The sequence below is a fragment of the Zootoca vivipara genome, chromosome 10 (genome assembly GCF_963506605.1).
Source record: "Zootoca vivipara chromosome 10, rZooViv1.1, whole genome shotgun sequence".
NCBI lineage: Eukaryota > Metazoa > Chordata > Lepidosauria > Squamata > Lacertidae > Zootoca > Zootoca vivipara.
In genome coordinates this window covers 54,144,082-54,168,248 of record NC_083285.1, presented here as the reverse complement: position 1 = coordinate 54,168,248, position 24,167 = coordinate 54,144,082, and the positions used below count along the sequence as shown (strand labels likewise).

Sequence of the window (24,167 nt, the reverse complement as noted above, 5' to 3'; positions counted from 1 at the left end):
CAATTTTCATATAAATCATAAAACCTAAAACAAATGCAAACAAAATTAATACCGATAACAGCAACAATTCCCACCCCGGCCGCAACAGCCCCCCCCCCTAAATTACCCCAGCCCAAGAGTCTCCCTCCCTGAAAACAGGTTCCACGCAGATCGCAGCAAGAGGATGCAGAAGCCGAGTTCGAGAGATCAGGTCTTTTGGGACCTCCGATGATCCGTAGGCACGCGGAGCCTTGGCAACGGCGGGCGGAAGCAAGAGCCGCCGGAGCCGGTGAAGAAGCCGAGAGCCCTTGTTGGGGCGGAAGTGAGTATAAGGTGTGGGCGGAAGTCCCGCGACGTGCTGTTTCCTCGCTGCGTCCCTCACCTCCTCGGTTGCTAGGAGCGGGGCGGCCTGCCTCGAGTCTCCGTGCAGGTGAGAAGCCGGGAGGGTCCCTCGCAAGGCTCGCCCACCTGGGCCCGAGCTCAAACGGGGCGACGGCTCCGCGGCCTCGCCCGTTCGCCTCTCTCTCTCTCTCTAGGGCGGCGAGCGAGGGCCTCTCGTAGGGCAGGAGCCGCCGCTTGAGGTCTGGTTCGAAGGCAGCAGAGGGGTCGGCTGCTCGTATAGGGTAGCTGCCTTTGAGGAAGGTTTGGATGCGAATGGCCGGAAAGGGGAGAGGACTATTGGGGAAAGGAATCCGCGTGCCCTTAATTTACCACGTCAAGCCACTTTTAATCCGTGTTTTATGAAGAATAGTTTCCCAGTGTCCGTCGCTCGAAAAGACAGAATTCCAGCCTCCCTCTCCTCACCTGCAATGCATTACAGAGTGATTTTCTCTCTCTCACACACACACACACACACACCCTCGGGTGTCTTGAGGAAATAGGGCTGTGCTGTTGTTTTTAACAACAGTGTTTTTCCTATAAACCGGCAGCCTTCTGCAACGTTTTGTCCCATGTTGTTGTTGTTGTTGTTGTTTGTTTATTAGATTCTATAGAGTCGGACACAACTAAACAACAACAACATCATACCCCCCCCCTTCATCTGAGGATCACAGGGCGGTTTACAATCTTCTTTGTCACCATATCTCTACACTACAAACTGGTTCAGTAATTTTCTCCCCACCACCTGAGGAATCCTTGACAACAGTAGTTCTGTGATGGAGCGAGAGCTATGTCTTTTTATTTTATTTTAATGATTCATTTCACCTATAGCTTGCTTTTCTTTTGTGTCATGCAGGTGGGGGAGCTGTGGGGCCCTCCAGATGTTTCTTCCATCATCCCTGAACATTGGTTGTGTTGGCTGAGGTAAGTAGAAGTTAGGAGTCCAGCAGCATCCAGAGGGTCACGTGTTCCCCATCCTTCTATAACGTATTTGGGGCTTCCCTACAATATCACCTGCTGACTGGCCCCAGTTCAGCTTACGCTACAATCCTCTTCACACCTATCTGGAATTATGCACCTTTGAACTCAGTGGGATGTGGTTCTGAGTAGTCTAAGTTAGTGCTGTGGTGTCATTGCAAATGAGGTTAATGTGATTTTAGAACCATTGTTTTAAAGTTATGGGAAGCAATAGTTCCACTTTGTTTCTGCACAAGCTTAACTCCATCTGGAGTTCTGGGACCAGGGTTTTTGGCACCACACTGTAAGAAGGAGTTGCACACTAGAAATGGTTCAGAGGAGGGCCTGCAGTGCTCATTAGCATGGAGAAGAAGCATGAGGAAAAATTGAAGGAACTGGATAGGTTTAGCAAGAAGATAGTGAAGGGGCTGATAGTATACTTCAAGGGCCTGGAGGATTGTCATGTAGAAGAAGGTAAGGACTTGTGCTTCCTCAGAGGGCAGTGCTAGGTCAAGTTTCAGAGGGAATAGTTTTACAGTATTGAACTTGATGTTAAAATCAATTTGGCAATGGAACAATTCAGAGTATTGGGGGCTCTTGCTTACTGGAAGTAGGTCAAACTGTGTGTTGGGAGCACCCTATTTGGATTTCTTGTATCAAACAGGCGCACTGAATGGTCTATATAAACTGGATGGTCTATATCATTCTATAATCTATTTGTATGATTGTGCTGTTAGCTTCAGCAAGCCTGAGATAAAATATGGATAACATTTATACACACATGAAATTGCAGTGGAGAATTTTAAACATGCCTTTTTGGAATTGATTGGAAAAGCCTCAAGCAGATTCTATGTTACAGGTGAAAACTAATACAGCTGTTGAGACTTTCACAGTCAAGAACTATAGTACCTAGGATTACTGAGTGAGGAAAGTTCATTTTAACTTGTCTTAAGGTAAAGGTAAAGGGACCCCTGACCATTAGGTCCAGTCGTGACTGACTCTGGGGTTGCGCGCTCATCTCGCATTATTGGCCGAGGGAGCCGGCGTATAGCTTCCAGGTCATGTGGCCAGCATGACAAAGCCGCTTCTGGCAAACCAGAGCAGCACAAGGAAACGCCGTTTACCTTCCCGCTGTAGCAGTTCCTATTTATCTACTTGCATTTTGACATGCTTTCGAACTGCTAGGTTGGCAGGAGCTGGGACCAAGCAACGGGAGCTCACCCCGTCACAGGGATTCGAACCGCCGACCTTCTGATCAGCAAGTCCTAGGCTCAGTGGTTTAACCACAGCGCCACCTGTCTTAGTGCTAGCGTAATAACATGGTATTTGGATGTAATGTTAAACCAGGCATCCCCAAACTGCGGCCCTCCAGATGTTTTGGCCTACAACTCCCATGATCCCTAGCTAACAGGACCAGTGGTCAGGGAAGATGGGAATTGTAGTCCAAAACATCTGGAGGGCCGAAGTTTGGGGGTGCCTGTGTTAAACCATAGTGTAGTGCTACACAAATGAGCCTTAAGTTCATGCTCATAGCTGTGCTCTGGTGCAGAAGCAAGGAAATCAGAAGCATCTGTTTCTGTTTTCAACTAGCCTCAATTTGTCAAAGGATATTTTCTGATCTTGGATTGTTTTGGAAAAGCAGTGGTTAAAATAACTACAGTTTGTCCCAGTTCAGGCGAAATGATAACCTGTGGTTAGAGAACTGGATGCTTCCATTCTTCTTCTTTTTTGTGTTGGGGTGGGGGAGGTGTGCATGAGTCTCAGGACCATAAACTGTGGTTTAGTGTTACATCCAAACGCAGCTACAGAAGCTGCCACGTGAAATAACAGAGAACACTCTGCTGTGCTTGCCCACTTTGATAGCAGTCTCTGAAGTCTCCACCAAGTACCAACTTTTGTTGACTGAGATCCTGAGACGTCAGAGACAACTTTTAGACTTTCTGCGTGCAAAGCATGTTCTTTGTCAATGAGCAGTGGCTCTCCAATATTGCATTGGCATAAATGCTGGGTGGCTGACCTTTCCAAAAAAAGCCTGGATAAGCTTGGACTCGGCAGACATTGGCAGTTGCTTAAATTTATTTTGATTTTGTTAGATAGGTTTTCTTCACTATGGTACTTTTAAAGAGGGCGTTTTGTGTATTTGGAAAAGTTGTCAAGACACTGAGGTGCATCTCCTAGAGTTCACACTCCTACTAAATGTGGCATGAGCACCTTCCCTGGGTCCCTCTCTCATCTTGTTTCTGTATGGCTTCTTGCTCTCATCTAACATTCATGGTTCCAATTGGGCTGCATTTTGTTCCCAGGCCTAAATGCCCTCACTTCTAGCTTAGAGGAATAGTTGCCTAAGCCACAGAAAGAGGATTTAATGTATTTGTGTGCAAAGCCATGTTGTCAGCAGTTGTACGGAGTCAGAAATCCACATATTAACCATTGAAGTTGTCCATAATTATTTTCTTACAAGATAAAGGCAGTCTGTGAAGTAAATACCATGTGTACTGTCATTTAGCGCGGCAGCAAAATTATCACATGTGTTTTGAAAGGGATTTTCTTTGTTGCATAAATGCAGTCCTTTTGAGAAGGACTCCGGCTGGCTTATTTAGTAGATAATCATGATTAGCTGAGGTGCTAGTTATTTGCCCCAAGGTACGTTAACTGAAAACAGATAACCTGCAGAAAGAATGGAAATCATTTATTGAGTATATACAAAATTATTGTAAACAAATTAAGACGTTAGCAGGCTTAATATAAAAACGTGCAGCAGTGGAAAATAAATGTATATGGAACATAAGGGATAAATAATAAGTTGGTTTAATTTGGAAATGCAGTAAAATATTATACAAACAAGGAGCCACAGAAAGAGGGGGAGGGGAGTCAAAATAAGATATATATGATAAATTGTTTGCTTTTCAAGTTTTTTTTGATGTTGTAAAACTAATTTTGTAAAAATAAAATAAAAAGGAAAACAGATAACCTGCACACAGGGTTTGAGTGCATTTTAAAGCCTATCTCTTACAATTCAGCAAAGGGTTTACAGAGCCTGACTCCAGTCTGAAGATTCTAACTTGTCCATTCATTTCAGTGGGTTTTCTCTATGATTTAGTCACATACCACCCACTGTATAGATACCTACGCACTGAAATTATTATTTCATGCATCTGACAAATGATTCGCCTCTAAACTTTCACCTTTTAATCTCTACATCTTCCCTCTACACCAGACAATGCAATATAATTGCAACTGTTGTTAACATTGAACAAGTTATATTTTATTTTTAAATATTAATGTAGGTTTATATAAGCAACGGAGCTTAAGCATGACCTGTAGGGGCTGATGGAGCAAATGAACGAGCCTCTGTCCAAAGTGAGCTGCACATTGGTGACTGTGGGTTGTCTTGTGGGGAGGGTGTTGGATGAGCAATCTAGAAACATGTCAAAATATTACCAATGGATTGTGATCTGCATTTTGAGCAGCACTTTCACATTCTGCAAGAATATTTCTCTTCTGCATTATGCTAACATGACTGCCCCCTTGGAATATATTTTTTCTCATTTGTTTTTGTTGGGCTGACTCAAGGGGTGGACTAGGGGGATAGGTGCAAGCCATTCAGAATGCAGCTTTCAGAAGAAAGCTGTGGGGAGTATGTTGCTCAGTCTTAATTGATGCATCTGGTAATAAAAATATTGCAGACTGTTAACTTTTGTACATGTAAAGACAGCAACCATTTTAGGCATGTCCAATTGATGCACAATTGCTGATGCATGGGTCCTTTTTGACCCAGAATAGGGCAGAACGGGTGTAATGGGGGCTGGGCAGAACAGGGCTAGGGTGAGGCATGCTTATGCGTGCTCTACTAACACGCACGGGGGCCGGGAACACAACCCCCACACAAAATAGTTACCACCTGTAATTCCAAAGTTGACAATACATGTTGTCATGTACATTTTAGATATGCAAACTGTTGTGGGGTACTTATTCTTAGAGAATCCTGTGGGAGAGACTGTAGCTGTTCTCATTTTAGAGGTACGGAAACTCAAGCTGAATCATGATGGCTTGCCTTAAAGCTACCCAATGAGTCAGTGGCTCAGATAAGAATTGAACCTGGTCTCTTGCATCTTAGTTCTGTAGTGGGTGACACCAGCTGTTAAACTCTAGTCTGAATTTACTATTTAGTGCTCAGAATGCTTCATGGTACCATATCTTGGTTATTCCACGGCCCTGTAAACCAATTCATATTCTTTTTTTTACCATATTATAGATAATAGGGCTGCTGTGGAGAGATGTTGGCTTACCTCAGAAAACTATGGTTGAGCAAAAATCTGGGACATTTTATATAAGAATAGTCTTCCTCTGTGGCTCTTTTCTCAAATTATCATTTGGTTTCCTCATCAATATTAATGTTACTGTTCTGTTATACCTGCAACATATATATTGCCTTACCCAGGTTTGGGGCATCATAGTTGTTTTATTATATTTTGTTACCTTCTTGCTTTGGAGGATTGTACTTGTTGTCTCCACAGTAATTCTTTTAAAAATTAATAAAGATCATGACAAGAAGAAGAACCACCTTCATAGATTAGCCTAAAGCCTTATCTATGAATATATTCTGTTTCCCACAGTGGCTAACCAGATATTTGTGGGAAGCCCATTGACAGAACATGAGGGAAATACTTCCTCCCTCCTGTTCTTCTTCCCCAGTAGCTGGTACTGAGGTGCCTACTGTCTTTATGAGACATACAGTCTGATTCACAGCTCAGTCTGTTAACCATTAGAGCAGGAATGGGAAATCTCTGGCCCACCAGATGTTGTTGGATTACGGTTCCTATTGCAGCTGATTATTGGCCATGGGATTTTGAGTAGAAGACCATCTGGAGGGCCACAGGTTGCCCATCCTTGGAGAAGACTAAGCCACTTGAAATAACGTTACTAATCACTGATGACACTAAATCTGCATTTTGATTTGCAAACACTGGGGGTCTCAGTCAACCCCGCCTCTACTCTCTCATCACTAATGTTTATAAAATGAATACAGGCGCTGCTATGATGAATGCCTTTGTTGTGATCAAAATTCTCCACTGCCTAAAGTAAAATAATAAAAAAAGAAATGACTCGGTGAACTGTTAATAGCATTTGCAGTGGTGTTAATTTTGTGCTCAGAGGGAGATTGCTGGAAGGCAGAAGTGCTGTGGAAAATGCTGTTACAAAGCCCACATCAGCAGAGGTGGACACAGCATGCTGACCCGTAGATCTGTGTTGAGATTTTTTTTAATGTATGTGGAACTCTGAGAGGCTGAACAATACCCTGAAGAGGCAAGTTTAATATTGCATCTTCAGAGTCCTTGAGCGGAGGGGTTCTGTTACTGGTAAAATAAAATAAAAATGTGGTCTCCAGATCTTTTTGGCAACTTGGCTGTGACTGCTACTTCTTTCTTTATTGAGGTAGATTTCACTATAATAGCTGTCCTTGCAAAATGAGACAGTCTACACAATGGCCACTACAGTGGTACCTCGCTAGACGAATGCCTCACAAGACGAAAAACTCGCAAAACGAAAGCATTTTGCGATTTCAATGGAGACTTGCAAGATGAAGTTTCCTATGGCACGCTTTGCAAGACGATTTTTTTCATCCCATAGGGTGCCTTGCAAGACGATTCCCCCCCCCCCCCGGTCTTGCGAGGCACCCTATGGGAAACCGCACTTCACTGCGTTCCTATGGGAGCCACTTCGCAAAACGAATTTTTCGCTATACGAAGCGACTCGTGGGATGAATTAAATTCATCTAGCGAGGCACCACTGTATCAACATTTCTACTATATTCTACTAATACTAAACTCTGAGTGCCAATCCTTGAAAAAGAGGAGTTAACATCAGACTCGGGGAAACCTGGGGTTTACAGCACTACAAAAATGTTTTGATAAAGAAAAATACGTTGTAAAATCACCTTCCAAACTGCTCAGTGTCTCTGGAATGATGGGTAACTCTGAGGTGGGGTGGGGTAACACATAAAACCTGGGAGGAAATGCAGTAGAATATCCTGGCTAGAACCTTGCAGTGGAGCACTCCATGTGGCAACATTTTTTTTCCTGCTCTCCGTAGCACAAAGTTTCTCAAGTGTTTTTGCCAGCCCTCCATTCACAGGCCAGACTGACCCTCTGCATGCTCCTTATCCAACCACGGACAGTGTGACAACTGGCCTTTCTGTACAATCTCCTGTTGCCGCTGTGGCTTCAGCTAGGCTTCAGTTAGCTATGAGATGTGTGAAAAAGCACATGAAAGGTTTGCTGTGCATTTATTGTAATCCTTAGATGAGCAGGCTTGTGAGACGAGCTGCAAACTCACCAAGGAGTTGGCAGGCCTCATGGTCCACTCTAGACCCTGCTCACTTGTCTTAGTGACTTGGCCACTGTCATCAGCCACAACCTGCTAGAATGAGGACCAGAGGTTGACAGGACTTTTCTCCTCATGGCAAACCTTACAGGACAAATCAGAATAACTTATGAGACAAGCACTTTGGGAACCTATTTCCTTGCTTGTCTGCCTGCATTTTTTGGTGTCCATAAAATGCAAACTCCTGTTTCTAAGCTCTATTGCCTGCACTAATTTGCTCCTGTTGCCTTATTTACATTGATTACTTTGGCTCCTTTGGTTGCTTTATACTTGCTGGCCGATTTCCCTGTAGTTACATCAGATCTGTTCTGCTCTGCTGCTGTTCCATTGCCTTTGGCAAGTTTGCAATTGTGGCTGACTTGTTGCTGCTGAGCGTAACTTTCCCCCTGCTTCTGTAGGTCCACAGAATACAGTGGTACCTCGGTTTACGAACTTAATTAGTTCTGGAAGTCCGTTCTTAAACCAAGGCGCACTTTCACTACTGAGGCCTCCCACTGCCAGTGCCCTTCCATCGTTCGCTAACCGGAACACCTACTTCCAGTTTTGTGGGGTTCGTTCACTGAATTGTTCATTAACAGGGCTGTTCGTAGACCGAGGTACCACTGTATATCGGAAGTGTTTTCTCTCCCACACCAAGTTTTTGGGTCCCAGTTCTCTCTTTCCCCTCCTATCTTAGAAATACAGCTACTTTTTCATTTGCAGATACCCACTGGTTACTTAAATATAACTTTAGTAAGCATGTGAGTCATAAACTATGGGACAATAGTTTGAAAAAATCTGGGTGTAATATGCATCTATTCTGTTTCTTTTCCTATCCACCCACAACTTTGGGGACCCTGGTGGGCTTCTCTCTTACATTGGTCCACTGTATTTACAGCTTTGTAAATCTTGTTTGTCCCTTGCATGGGGTCTTAACAAGTGTGATATCTCTGCTATTCAACTATTTAATTATCCCACCTGGTTCCTTTAAAAACATTTTTCCTAGTCTACAGTTGAAATATTAGTGGAACTAGACTTCTTTTTTTTACACTAATGGTATTGGTTTTGTAGCCTCCTTTTTTTTCTCCTCTGACCATGCCCACTTAGCACCTATTCCTTTTTTAAAAAAGATAATTTTAACCTCTAAACATTATAATTGGTACCTACCACTAAACCTTATGACTGTCTGCAAAGAGAATATTCTCAGGAGTGGCCTATTAATAAGTACTAGCAAAAGAACTGCTGCTGGGATGCTTATATAAAGGACAAATTAATACATAGCGGATAATGTCCTCTTTCCCAATGAGCCCCCAAGTGCAGAAACTTTGATCAAAAGGTGTGTTAGGGGATATCCCCTCCAGAAAGGCAATGTATATATACCAAGTGCAAGGCTATTAATTTCCTTAAAGGTAGAATGGTAAGGGCTATAAAACTTTTGGCCTGGAGAAATAATGTCCTTTTCAACTGGGAGAAAGCCACAATAGCCTGGTATGCACATTAACACTAAGCCAGAGCTTATTTGATCATGTTGCAAACCAAGTCCAGCCGACTAACTACGGTTTGTTTCAGCTAACAAGCCATGATGTGAAGCTATGATTTGTTGCTGATACATGATCCATGGCTTACTTTTAACTGTGGTTTTGTGTTACGTTTGAATACAGTAGTAGCCTTACTTAACCATGGTTTGTTTAGCTACCCCACCCCAAACACTCATCAAGTTACAATGGCCCAGGGCAAGAGCTGCTGGAAAACAGGCAAAGCTTTAGTGAAAAAAGATGTGGCTTGCCTGTGGGACAACTCATTGTTGTTGTAGTTTAGTCGTTTAGTCGTGTCCGACTCTTCGTGACCCCATGGACCATAGCACGCCAGGCACTCCTGTCTTGCACTGCCTCCCGCAGTTTGGTCAAACTCATGTTCGTAGCTTCGAGAACACTGTCCAACCATCTTGTCCTCTGTCGTCCCCTTCTCCTAGTGCCCTCAATCTTTCCCAACATCAGGGTCTTTTCCAAGGATTCTTCTCTTCTCATGAGGTGGCCAAAGTATTGGAGCCTCAGCTTCACGATCTGTCCTTCCAGGGAGCACTCAGGGCTGATTTCCTTAAGAATGGATAGGTTTGATCTTCTTGCAGTCCATGGGACTCTCAAGAGTCTCCTCCAGCACCATAATTCAAAAGCATCAATTCTTCGGCGATCAGCCTTCTTTATGGTCCAGCTCTCACTTCCATACATCTCTACTGGGAAAACCATAGCTTTAACTATACGGACCTTTGTCGGCAGGGTGATGTCTCTGCTTTTTAAGATGCTGTCTAGGTTTGTCATTGCTTTTCTCCCAAGAAGCAGGCGTCTTTTAATTTCGTGACTGCTGTCACCATCTGCAGTGATCAAGGAGCCCAAGAAGGTAAAATCTCTCACTGCCTCCATTTCTTCCCCTTCTATTTGCCAGAAGGTGATGGGACCAGTGGCCATGATCTTGGTTTTTTTGATGTTGAGCTTCAGACCATATTTTGCGCTCTCCTCTTTCACCCTCATTAAAAGGTTCTTTAATTCCTCCTCGCTTTCTGCCATCAAGGTTGTGTCATCAGCATATCTGAGGTTGTTGATATTTCTTCCGGCAATCTTAATTCCGGAAGAAATATCAACAACTCATAGTATTACGTATTGCATTACTGCAATAATTGCATTACCGCAGGGATGTGAGATTCCAGGGATTCTAGGAGCTTATTTTAAGGTTGATGTTTCCTTTGGGATGAGGTACAGTGAAGACTGTGGTGTCTTTATGATATATGGTTTATTTACATCCTGAGCCTCTGATGGAGGGGGTCACAGCATTAACACCCCAAGATGGTCTGTCTTCTCCCATAGCCACAGCCTTGGATTTCAGCAGAAATCAGGCATGGCTTTATCTCTTGGCCTTTTCAGCCTGCCCCTTTTTCTTCCAGCTTTTAGCTCACATAACTCAAGTCTCCACTCTTAGCTTTTGTTTATTTCAGCAATTGAATCTATGCTGGATCCAGGAATTAAGAAGCAGGGCTCAGGCATACAGCTTACTCCTGCTCCAAAAAAGCAAGCAAGCAAACCAACCAACCCCAGACCCTCATAGCAGTATGCTGAACAAACCAAGACTAAAATGGGCCATAGCTTAGTATTATGCAAAAGCAGCCACTGGCAATGTGATATACATCCCATATTTTGAATCAAAGTAGAACCCCCCCCCCCCTTTGAGCAGCTGTTCTACTCTACCTGGCAGGGAAATGTATGTGCAGCTTTAGATTACCTTCATAATGCTGCAGAGTTCTCATTGCCTGATATGTAGGTCAGCTGTCTCTAGCAGCCAATACTTGGTGTGGGTAAGCGTTCTCTGATTCATCCATCTGATTATATTTCCTCCCTTGGATTTTTCTGGGGAGATTGCCAGCATGGGTCTTGTGGGTTCTGGGGGTTTGTGAATTCTCTCGCACCACAGTCTCACACTGTCCAAACAAGAAAGGCCACATCTCATCTTGCAGGCTCAAGGAATTCCCATGTTTACATAAATGTGTGATTTCCTTTTTCAATCTTTCACTTTTCTCCACAGCGAGGGAATGGGCAGGGAAGGAAGCATGCAAACCCAAGACTTTCTTCCCAGATACAGTTTGAGAGTGGCTGCGCCTTTGCAAGCACACTGCTGTAACTGTCTGCTACTGTAAAATGTATGTTTTCCAAATTGGAGAAGTTAATGAAAACGTCAAAAGCTTTGACACGTTTCATCTCATGCATCAACATAATATAAACCATTCAGCTGAACCAAAATATTTAACACTTGTCAAGTGTTCTTGTTGGAACTTCATTTAATGCCCCATCCTTGGTAGCTGGATTCAAGTCAGTTTAGTTATTGCTCAAAGGTACAGGCATTAGTTGTGAAGATCCCAGGAGAAGCACCATTAAAGGGATGGACACTCATTGTTATATGAATGAATCTTTGCTTGCAAGATGAATTAGGGTAGAAGTGAGCATCATCTTCCATACTCTCTTATCACAATGAATCTTCAGGCATTAACAAAACATTTCGCAGCATGAAATGTTTTTCTTGTAGAATGGGAGAAGGTATTGTTTTCCAGGTAGGTAGTCATGTTAGTCTGTTTCCGAAAGAGCAGCAAAGAGTCTTGTGGTGCCTGAAAGGCGTAACAAATTTTATTCTGACAAAAACATTTATGGACTAGATATACATAAAATGTCCTAAATTGCGAGGCATATATACACATGGTTTAGGAAGGATGTGTGAGAATCTTAAGTTTTGATACTAGTGGAGTAAAACCCCATTACTGTACTGTATCTCTATTCTGGCCACAGGTGATAGAACTGAACTTACTGATACATTGTAATTCAGTGGTTTCATGCTGGCTTCTCCCTTTGAAGTTCCTTTGCTCAAGAATGGCCACTTTAAGGTAATTTATAGGTGGAATAGCTCAACACTTTTGCTGAAGTATAGTCAGTGCTGAAATTTTCATAGGAATGGGAGCAGGAATGGAAAAAGATCTGTTTGAATGCAGCAAAGTATGTTTTTTTAATGGTTGTTAAATCTCATGTAGTTCTCAAGGGAGCATTTCGGCATCCAGAGAGCACTTATGCTCACCTTTTGCCTGATGAATGAGAGACAGTGCTTACTTGACTTGTAAAATAATAAAATGTAGTAAATTGGGGTTGTTTACGGCACTACATGCACATTATCTCTGTAATCCTTATAGACACCAGGAAAGCTAGGCTAGTATAATTATCCTCTTAATAGTGGCTTTCTTAAGGACTGCTTGTGAGTTCGTGGCTGAGAACTGGAGGCTTTCTGACTCACTTAGCTGTAGCTTGTTATTTTTATTTATTTATTTAAAAAACCCAAAATGCAAATTTGGCACCTGTTTTTTTTACAGTCAGCTTTCTTCAACTTTATCACTGCTCAACAGGCAGCTGCCCGGACTGACAGAATTTTAGGAGCACCAGGGTTACCATCCCATCCCAGAAAAACAGGGATTCCCCAGATTCCAGTTCCTTTCTCTTCTCCATGCATGTAATGGGGATTTTAGGGGATATGGAGCAAGGAAGGCAAATCATACTGTCCTTGCTTGCGATATCCCAGGAAGGCAAATCATACTGTCCATGCTTGAGATATCCCAGACTCTTATTATGCTTCATAGCTTAAATGCCCTTGTATTCAAATGAGGGATGGGACATGACTAGTTATTATTTTATTTCTTGATTAATTTAATAATAATAAAAACACCGCTTGATTGTAAGAAACCTCAAAGCAGTTCACAAAAAGATAAAACAATAACATCTTGGAAAAAATAACAGCCATAATTAAAAACATACAAAAGTTAAAATACTAAAACAGATTAAAATTACCCCAGCTTTCTAAGCATCTGGGTAAGGTAAAGGTAAACCTGACCATTAGGTCCAGTCGTGACTGACTCTGTGGTTGCAATGCTCATTTCACATTATTGGCCGAGAGAGCTGGCATACAGCTTCCAGGTCATGTGGACAACATGACAAAGCCGCTTCTGGCGAACCAGAGCAGCGCACGGAAATGCCGTTTACCTTCCCGCTGTAGTGGTACCTATTTATCTACTTGCACTTTGACGTGCTTTCGAACTGCTAGGTTGGCAGGAGCTGGGACCGAGCAACGGGAGCTCACCCCGCCGCGGGGATTCGAACCACCAACCTTCTGATCGGGAAGCCCTAGGCTCTGTGGTTTAATCCACAGCGCCACCCACGTCCCTAAGCATCTGGGTAGGCTTGCCTAAACAAGAATGTTTTTAGCAGGTGCTTTAAAAAGTACAGTAAAGACGCCTGCTTGATCTCAATAGGCAGAGAGTTCCAAAGTTGCAGGTGCTGCCACACTAAACAATCGAGTTTTTACAAATGCGGTGTGGATATTCTGCGGCTGCTTTATTATTCTCATTGAGAACCAGCCTGATTAACTTTCAGGTATAAAGCACACACTTGCAGTAGATTAAAGAGGGTGGACAAGAGTTACAGCGTTCCTCTTCTTTCTCCCGAGAGTAAACTGTTAAGAAAACAGCAAGGTTGTGTTCTTTGGCTGCAGAGCAGGAGAGCAAAGCAAATTGTTTTTTTAGTGCTGGAAAGCAATTTTGTCTCTTAATAACCTCAGTGCTGACCCCATCCTGAGATAATCTTTGTCCAGAAGCAACCCAACCTGCCTTTATTTTCTAGCTTATTGATTTCCAGGGCAAATAAAAAGCTGGGCCCGAAGAAATAGGACACGTCCCTTGGCAGCCGTTCCCATTGGGGTGTTTCCTACTGGTGATTGCTAGGTGCTATTAAGACCCACTTCCTTGCAGCTTTGGGGGGGGGGTGAGAGGGGGGGAGGGAGAGAGAATACAGAAGCACTCAGGGCTGCCTCAGTTGTTTGTAAGGAGCACATTGGTGGGGCATACTTCTATATCAGCTTTGGATTAAAGTGGCTTCCCCTCCGAAAATTGAAACACTGAACAAGAGTTCCTGCAACTTCACATGACCTTTAGTTCCTGGATTTCCTGGGGAGAGAAAATAGCTATGAAGCCAAGTTTGGGGAGAAGACATGTTCTTTATCTAGATACCGTATGGACTCTACTGTGTCTTCATATGACACTTCTACTTTAATTTTTCTAACACGTAGTGTGGGGCAGGGGCAAGAGCTCAGTTTTGAAACTTATCCAACATCCTCTCCACAGAACCTATTCCTGCTTTATGTGGCAAGGGTTTTTGCTTTGCCATGCACTTGACATAGATCACAGAATGTGAAATTGAATATCACTCGGGTGATGCTGTGATCTAAACCACTGAGCCTAGGGCTTGCTGATCAGAAGGTCGGCGGTTCGAATCCCTGCGACGTGGTGAGCTCCCGTTGCTTAGTCCCAGCTCCTGCCCACCTAGCAGTTCTAAAGCACATCAAAGTGCAAGTAGATAAATAGGTTATGCTCCAGCGGGAAGGTAAACAGCGTTTCCGTGCGCTGCTCTGGTTCGCCAGAAGTGGTTTAGTCATGCTGGCCACATGACCCGGAAGCTGTACGCCGGCTCCCTCGGCCAGTAAAGCGAGATGAGCGCCGCAACCCCAGAGTTGTCTGCGACTGAACCTAATGGTCAGGGGTCCCTTTACCTTTACAGTAGCAAGCCATGGCCATTCAGGGCATTGTGGCATGTGTTCGTCTGCATCCTACAGTTTTCCATTTTATAGTTTATAACATCCGTTTGCCAGGCATATGCCAGTGCATGTGTGGCAGCACCCTCATTGTGCCACATGAATTGGGAGCAGTGGTATTTCTTCAGTAGGGTAAGATTATGCTTTTATTTACTTCTATCTAGAAGGACTCGAGAAACAGAGCCATCTAATGTGCTGTTGTTCCTTCAGACTCCCCAAGCATGTCTTCATAAACACAAGAAGAGCCTGCTGAGTCTGCCCAGTGGCTCATCTAGTCCAGTGGCCAACCAGGTGCCTGTGGGAAGCCTGAGGACATGAGCACTCTCGCCTCCTGCGGTTTCCAGCAACTCGTGTTCAGAAGCATTATCTTGAGTACTCTGACCATGGAGGCAGAGCATATTTGTTGTGGCTAGTGGATAAGCTAGTTCCCTCCACATAAAAAGAAAAGTAAGCTTAGGTCAAATACAGAAATATAGCCACCATGCCTTCCAAATTCCAATGAAAATCGCTGAGAAATGGGTATTCTGAATTCACCTCCTAAGAAAAGTCCTAAAATTGGGGTAGCAAAAGTGGTGCCCTCCACATGTTGGACTGCAACTGCCCATTGGCTCTGCTGGCTGGGGCTGATGGGGGTTGGAGTTCAACAACACGGACTGTCTTTTTCTTAAAAGCGCTTTTTAGTGTGGGGTAGGGAGTTTTGCGTCTGGGCTCTTAGACAGTGAGGCCTCGGTGCCTTGCATCCATAGGACCAGATAATGAGGAAGTTAGCTTTGAAGCTGGCCTTTCCCAGTGTCTTGTCTATTACTGAAGAAAATAGAAAAGGATGTCAAGATGGCTAAGGTGTTCCTTAAGATTGGCACTTATCTGTCTGGAAGGAAGTATATTGTGATTGAAAGGACAATGAGGGTGAGACAGTTCTTGCCTCACTGCTCTCTTTCTGAAAGGTGATGTGGCAGCCTCTTTTCAATAAAATATCTGGGCAAATTTTTAATCTATATGCAGCTGGTGGTCTCAGATATTTAACTAAAATGTAGATTCTCCATCAGGATGTGTGTCTAGAATTCCAGGGAGGAAGAGGGGTTCTCCCGACACATGATATCAAGCCTGGGGTGAGGACTGGCAGCATCATTTTTATCATCCTGCTGTGACTTGGGAAGATTTGTTCACTTTCTAATGCCAGCATCAGGTTAGTAGTGGAGTCTATAAGCCATGCCCCTTACAAAACAGATCCCTGTGTTGAATTTGATCCAGTCAATGCCGGTACATACTATACCACACCCTGACAAATCCACCAATATTCATTGGTTCCCCCAATCATGGCTTGAATTTGCTCAACAGCAACCCAGTGGAACAGGGATTTTTAAGCTTAACCAATGAAAATCACAGGCTCAGGAGTGCACCTGAAACAAATCACTTGGGGTTTTTTTGTGCAAAGCTTAATGGTAACATGAAAGTTTATAGAATTTATAGGAGATAAGTTACCTAAGATAAATATCTGAAAATAAAGCAAGTTACATATGATGAAATTTAAAGCATCTTAAAACCACTGGATATAACTGAGCAATGAATTAGTGGTTTAATAATGGTATGAACTAATGTATAGCATTGGAATACAATCAGTCTCCTAACTCCCTTGAGCTTATCTGGTTGTGAAGCAGTTCTATGTTCCCTAGTATATTAGATTAATAAAATTCATAGTTACCAATCAAAGGCAGTAGGCTAGGCTTTGTGGTGTCCAGTTGGGTGAAGCACGCAGAGCAAGGCAAATAACACAGCAAGAAAGAAAAAAAACCCTGAATACACCAATTAGTAAGAGAACCAGGAGGGTGGACTTTTCCATCAATTTTGCGTTGATTTTGTTATGGGTACACCCATGTAAGATGTAGACTGTGAATTACAATAATATCTGTTGATGGGGGAAGTAAGTAAGGAAGTAACCCTCCTTTATCAATGGGTTTCCAAACAGGGCACTTTGACGCATCCCAGCCTTGGCTTGACAAAACATGATATGCTTTCACCTTTGTTTTGGCTTTGTGACTGTTTTTCTGCTGCTGTTACCATGATGCCAGCATTTCAATTAGTACAGCAACAAAAATTTGCAGAGAGATCCAGGTAGCTTACACAAACATGTCACAGACACAACAGTGGCATCCATCTTGATCCATCATGGCTGCTCAACTTGCCATCATAACTACTGGTTATGCATGCGTGGCTAGGCCCAGGTTAACACCCTGATGGTGTCAAGGAATGGCTAAATTCCCTTGTGGAACTGGGACTACCATATCTGACAAGGTTATGAAAACTCTGCTTGTAGCAGCCAATGGATGCTGCTAGCACTTGAAGGTCACTAATACTCTTCATGCAAAAGAAGGAGGGGTTTGAAAAGAGTGGGGAAGCTGTGGTCTTCCAGCTGTCGTTAGACTTCAGCTCCCACCAGGATGAAAGCCTTAGTCCAACAGCATCTGGGGGGCCGACAGGTTGCCCACCCCTGTCTTAAATGTTGAGCTGTTAAGTAGATTGAGAAAAAGCACAGATGCCCTTCACAGCCCTACAAAGTACTCTGGTGGGAACCAAGAGCTGACTTGTCTAAAGCACATACGGGACTCTCTGTGTTAGCACCAGTTATTTAATGCAATGGGAGATAATTTGAGGCTTTCTTTTCTGATAGACACTGACCCACAAACAAAATTAAACAAGCACACATACAAGCTAGCAAGCTGCCTAAGAAAAGGGTTTCCTGGCTGCAGAACAGATAGAGTCAGTCAGTTTTAGTTGACCAAATACTTTTGTTGTTTAGTCGTTTAGTCGTGTCCGACTCTTCGTGACCCCATGGACCATAGCACGCCAGGCACTCCTGTCTTGCACTGCCTCCCGCAGTTTGGTCAAACTCATGTTCGTAGCTTCGAGAACACTGTCTAACCATCTCGTCCTCTGTCATCCCCTTCTCCTAGTGCCCTCAATCTTTCCCAACATCAGGGTCTTTTCCAGGGAGTCTTCTCTTCTCATGAGGTGGCCAAAGTATTGGAGCCTCAGCTTCACGATCTGTCCTTCCAGTGAGCGCTCAGGGCTGATTTCCTTCAGAATGGATAGGTTTGATCTTCTTGCAGTCCATGGGACTCTCAAGAGTCTCCTCCAGCACCATAATTCAGCTCCTGGGCATCAGTGAACTAAAATGGAAGGGAATGGGTGAATTCAGTTTGGATGACTATCATATCTACTACTGTGGGCAAGAATCCCGTAGAAGAAATGGAGTGGCCCTCATAGACCAAATACCTTAGAAATCCATAAAGTTTCTGCTACAGGGGAACACTGAGTGTGTTCAAAATGAGCTCCTGAGCTTAAAACTTCTCTTTTTTGTTGTGTGTGTGCATGTTCCTACAGGTGGGGAGAGTGATGTTGCACTCCAGTCTTGCTGGTGCACTTCCCATGGGCATCTGGTTGGCCACTGTCAGAAAAGAGTGCTGGACTAGATGGACCCTTGGCCTGATCCAGCAGAGGTCCTTCTTTCTTATGTTCTTGTTTCCCATTTGATGTCAGCATAGCTATAGCCTTCTGAGGGCGGGGGAAGCTATCACATAATGCTCTCATGCGACCTCACATTCCAGAAAAGCCGTTGTGAAGATGGCTGACCGGGAACCTATTATGCAGCTAAATGGGCTTCAGGAGGATCTTTCTCCCGCCATCCTTCACAGACACGCTGCAGTCCACCTCGGCGAAATTTGCAGCCACAGTTTGGAAACTCGTGGTTTAAACCATTTGTATGTGAACATTTTGTCTCTTGTGTGAACCAGGAAGTTAAACATTCTGCGTTCCAGCTGCCTGCTGGAACTACTGGAAAAGATAACCACCATATCTTTTAAAACTGCGGAACTGTTTGCCTCTTCTGCCAGCTCCTCTGTGTACTTGGTCGGGCTGTGCCTGCCCAGTTTAATTAGCTCATCCTGAGACTTGGGAAGGAGGGCACAGCTGGAGATAACAATTCCCTGTTGGGGCACTTGCCCACTTCAGATCTTGGGAGGATAGCTCCACCTGGCCTCCCTTGCTACAGAACAATGCATTTTGACAGTGAATGTGGCCCAAAGCTGTTTGAATTAAGTTGATATTGGTTCTTAAAATCTTTATCCAGGCTCGGCTCATCGGCACAGAAGCTGTATTTAGAGAAGTGCCAGGTAATGAGAACAGCCGAACAGCCTGTGAAGTGCAATCTGCTGGAGGGCCTAATTACACCTATACTTATGCTTCCCCCCCCCCCCAGCTCTTCCTTCCACCCATCAGATGATGATTAGACCTATTTATAGGGGCAAGTTTCTTATTATTCAGTGCAGTGAAACTCATGCCAATCAATTCAGTACCATCTGCATCTTTGATTGCTGCTTAATAACACCATGGAACGCAGTTTAATTAAAGCAGGGTATAAATAGGCTTCAGCTCCCCCCCCAAAAAAAACCCTTCATTTTGTCTTACCTAGGTATCTGCCACCTCCTTGCTTATTCTAAATAAATGCAAATTGAAGGTTGCTTGACTTGGAGATCAACACATCTCCACCCTCAAATAGCTCTGCTGAATCAAGAGTTTATCCTCCACTCTCCAAAGATTTATCTATCTGATTTGTGCTTCTTCAGAACAGAATGCATAATGCTTTCCCCCATTGGATGCAAATACAGACAAGAGGACCAATAATCTGCTGGGCAACGCAGATAGGATTTGACAGAACGGCAGTGTAGCTTTGGAAGGATTTGCATTTTCCAAAACCTACACGCAAATATCAAACTGCTAATAGAGCTCTAAGGAACAGCATTTTGTGGGTGTGCTTAAGAAAGCTTGGGCAGAATTGCTGGATGTTTTCTGTGTCCACAAAACTTTCAAATCTGAAGTCTGCTACCATGAAGGGCTTGTGACAACTACCGGTATCCCCTCCCTCCTCTTCGTCCAGAGCACTTCTATTGCGAATGGTACAGGTACCACAAATTGGTAGCAGATCTAAACTCCTCCTAGGACAAACACTAGGGAAGCAGGGACAATTCATAGTACTAATATGCAACACTAAAAATTATCAGTACAAATTGAGATTACCACCAGCAAAATACTGTTGTGGATGATCCTCTTTGCAGTTCATAGGGGATATCTTTGGACATCTTTAGAAAATTGCAGTGGAACTATCAGACAGGGTCCAGACATTTATTGTCCTCAAAAGGTTCTGAGATCTCTCTACAAGGGACTCATTATACCATGTAGGCTGTGCCTGCACTTTCTAGGATTCTTGAATAGCCAGCCAAGTGGACGCAGCCTTTACATGGACAGTTTGTATGCACATAAGCCCTCTTGGACACTGTGCTAAAATTTTGTCTCAAGTGGGATCAAAATGGCTGATTCTGCTCTCTGTGTGTCCGTTCAAACAAAAGGTTAAATGCACTCCTATATCTTCCACTTGTGTTTGCTACTTCCAGAACCTCAGCACAAGTTGCTATTGTTTTTCAACCTGAGGAAGCCCACTGTGGTTAGCTGTGAGGCCCTGTGTTCCAAAAAAAAAGTGTTCCAATTCTTCTACTTGACATCCCTGTTGTCCTACTACTTCTCATCTGGAAGCGAGGTGTAGCCCTCTCAAAATGGGCCACTGCTTGGCCCACTTCTGTCTGTCACAAAGGGAGATAAAAGCCTCTTTGACAACTTTTCATTTTTTTAAAAAAAAACATCGCAACTTCAAGGGTGTTTCTGGCTTCTCCTGCCAGTCTGTCGTTTTGAATTGATACTGCTCAACACTCCTGACTTATTTTGATGATGGAGCTGCCAAATCCTATGACCCACTGTCTGATGCTCTCTTTATCACTTCTTCATGGGGGGAACAATCTCAGTACCAGAAGGTGGTGGAGTAAATTCCTGTTTGTCAGATGGGTTCTGTTGGCCTAAGCTTTTTTCTTTTTCGTTTGTCTTACCAATCTGCCTTCATCTCCTAGTAAGAAATAAATCCCACTTGGACTTCTAGACACGTGCTTCTAGAGGAGTGGAGCTGGTGCTAGAGGTTGGCTGGGTCAACCCAATGCCTGGGGCCCTGAGGTTCACTCTGATCTTCTCAAGCACCCAGTGGAAAATGGAGGGTTGTGTTCCCCCCTCCAAATCCTCTGTAGCCTGACAGTCCCCAAATCCTGGTACAGGCCTTGCAGAGGAGTAAATTGGGGAGCTCTAGTTCAATGTAGCAGCACTTGGATTTTTGCAATTACTAATATTGTGTACAAATAATGGTTAGTGGCACTAGTTAGTACAAAGGGTATGCAACTAACTCACTAATGCAGTTGCATCTGTGAATTTGATCTGCTCTTGCATCTTTGAAATAATTGCCATGGGCTTGTGATCCCAGACCTTCTAGAAGTCCAAAGGGATGGACTTCGAGGTAACAATCAAAGCTACGCAACCTTTTGGAGCTGGTTGTCGGACCATTGTCTCTGGCTATTGGCCATGCTGGCTGGGGCTGATGGAAGTTGTTGTCCATAGCATCTGGGGGACACTAGGAGTGGGGAGGCTAGAATAGAACTCTGCTCCTAGGAATCAGGGTGCTGACATGGGCATGAATAAACTTTTAACAAGTTGTTGGTTGTCTTCTCAGGCAAAAATGGCTACTGTGACCCAGAAGTATTTCCTTGAGGGACAGACGTACTCTGTTCCCCTCATCCAGCCTGACCTCCACAGGGAAGAAACTATTCACCAGATAGCAGATGCACTTCAGTACCTGCAGAAAGTCTCAAGCGATATCTTCAACAGGTATGGTTCAGCCATATTGTGTGGTAGGAAACGGAGAAGTACATTTGGGGGGGTGCTTAATCACCCACTTAGTTTTTTTTAGCCTCTGGGTGTCTGGCAGTCTAAGAAGTGGGAGAAAGCTGGGATCGGAATAGGCCTAGATTGCTGCCTGCCCTCACATCTCTGCGTAATGGATCAGTGTTGTGAAAGCAGCAGCTCTGTGAGTCCAAGCAGCCCTTGCCCTTGTCCTGCTCCCCGCCCCCACAACAGAGGAGGTTGATTAATGCTTAACAAATTAAGGATTGGACAGTCTTCCCCTGCCCCCCCCCCAAAAAAACACACACCAGATGATCAAAATTCTGATAGCTCTCTCAGCAACAATAATATGTTAGGAAAGTCTCATGTAGGCCCTCTGCTATGCAGAAATCCAGTCCAGAATCTTTTCCACAGGAATGTTGACAGTAACCAAAATTGTGTTCAATATTTTGCTTGGTGCCACCTGTTCAGATAGTCTAAAAGGGCCCTGTTCTGCATTCCTTATTTGTGTGTGGTTGAATATCTATAGCAGGCGTGGGCATCCTGGCCACATTCCCCCATGCTCAACCTTCTGGGGCCATCAAGGTTGGCCAGGCATGCTCCACTCTCCATGCTGGCAAACCAGAGGCCTTATCACAGGTCAAGAACACGTTTCATTTACATGAATGTGTAACAGTAGAGGAGGATGCAGAGCAGGGCCAATTAAGAGGTATAGCAAGGATGTGTGTTGCCTGGACAGAGTCCCAAATACCATGCAGAGAGACCTTGGGCCACATTCGGAACTCCAGGCCTGAGGTTCCCCACCCATGCTATAGCAGGTAGCAGGGCCTTATAGCAGTAGCCTCATGTTTATGGAGCAATCTCCATTTCTGTCTCCCCCAGTAGCTTTTAGGAAACATGGCAGAGCCTGCCTGCCTTGTAAAATGAGACTGAATTACTATATTGGGCAGTTATTGCATTATGATTTGAATTGTCACTGAGACACAAGTGTTACTCTGACGTTGCATGGGTTTTTTTTAGTCTATTAAGTACTGCTGTTCTTAAACAGAGTGTTGTGTAGTGTAGTGGGCTGCCTCGAGCATATGGAGACGTGGGATACATAAATGGTCTAAATTAAACAAATCAACCTTCCAGTTGCAGCAGGGCTGTCAGAATTTGGAATACCACAAATGGGTGTTGGGGGTGAGGGTGCCACTTTCCAAATATAATTCAGCTTTCAAGAAAGCGGGTGCGATTTAGACTTCAGGCGTTCTTTGTTCTTACAGTGTTAATTCTGAGCACTGTTAGGCTGTGACAAATTAAGTGCTGTTGCATCAACAGCTACACCGACTGCAAGATCTTATTTCCGTACCCTTGTCTACATGCACATCACAAATGTAGCCTTGGATCTGAATGATTTTAGAACAGTAATGTGCACTAAAGAGGCTAGTCAACTGTTGAGAAGGGTATAGCAAAGTCACTTCTTACCCACCCACCCACAAAATAAGTAAATGTTAAAAATGCAAACATTCCCAGAGGTCAGGAATTGCAAGTAGAGCTTGTGCTGTTGCAGTCAGGTCTTGCTTGCCATAGGCCTGTCAAGTCCAGCATTCTGCTGTCATAGTGGCCAACCAGGTGCTTATGAGAAGCTCACAAGCAAGACATAACATGAGCTTAGCAGCTTTCTGATGATCCCCAGAAACTGCTATTCAGGGGCATTCTGCCCCAGATGCTTCCCCTTGTGCAGAAGCAGAAGGCAGAATGTCAGGAAGAGATGTCTACAAGATAATGACAAAAGATAGAGGCAGGACTCCAGTTCACAGGCGGCCCTTTTTCTTGAAGTGGTCTTACACTTTATGCTGGGGTGACTAACCTGCAACCCTCCAGATGTTGCTGAACTACAACTCCCATCAGTCTCAGCCAGCCCAGTCAGGGATGATGGGATCTGTAGTCTGGCAACATCTGGAAGGGGGCACAGGTTAACTACCCCTGCTTTTTTAGCCACGGGAACGTACGAGTTATTTCTGTATACCGCAGTGCCCCTCCCATCCTTCCCTGGGAGAAAGGGCTCCCTCTCTTTGCATGCCTGTCACACTCAAATCTCGGAACACCAGCCGTGGCACTGCTCCCTTACTCTTGAGTGCACTTCTGGCTTGTAATTACTAATTCTTTCCTACAACAGGAGAGACTCCATCAAGCCTTTTGTTTGCTTTGCCTTTCCTTGGAGCTCTCTGATATAATTAATAATGATTCGGTAATTATGCAGCCGTCTGATTAAAAGTTCCATAACCTTGGGTGTTCTGTGCCAATCAGAGGGAAAGCTTTCAAGGTGAGACTCTCACCACTTAGCAGAGAATGACCTTTTCTTTCTGCTATCTTGAGATAAGGTGTATGGATCTCACATTTTGGGGGGGAAGGGAGCTCTGGCTTATCAGGGGGAAGCGTTAAGCTTTGAGCCTTCAAAGAGAGTTTTGCTGAGGGTATGGATTGGAGTGCCTCTGGTGTGCATCTGCAGTGAACTGGTCGAAAGGACTCTGGGCCTTATATCACACCATCACAGGACTTCTTTGGGA

General features: G+C 44.1%; 1 protein-coding gene across 1 annotated transcript in view; it reads left to right on the top strand.

Annotated features, from left to right (window-relative positions):
* The first annotated feature begins 288 nt into the window (after positions 1-288).
* Positions 289-24,167, top strand: part of WASHC1 (WASH complex subunit 1) — a 55,819-nt gene continuing 31,940 nt past the window's right edge. The window contains exons 1-3 of the mRNA XM_035126792.2: positions 289-409; positions 1,214-1,281; positions 21,446-21,600. Coding sequence (XP_034982683.1) covers positions 21,452-21,600 — 149 coding nt within the window. The 5' untranslated portion in view covers positions 289-409; positions 1,214-1,281; positions 21,446-21,451. The remainder of the gene's footprint in view (positions 410-1,213; positions 1,282-21,445; positions 21,601-24,167) is intronic.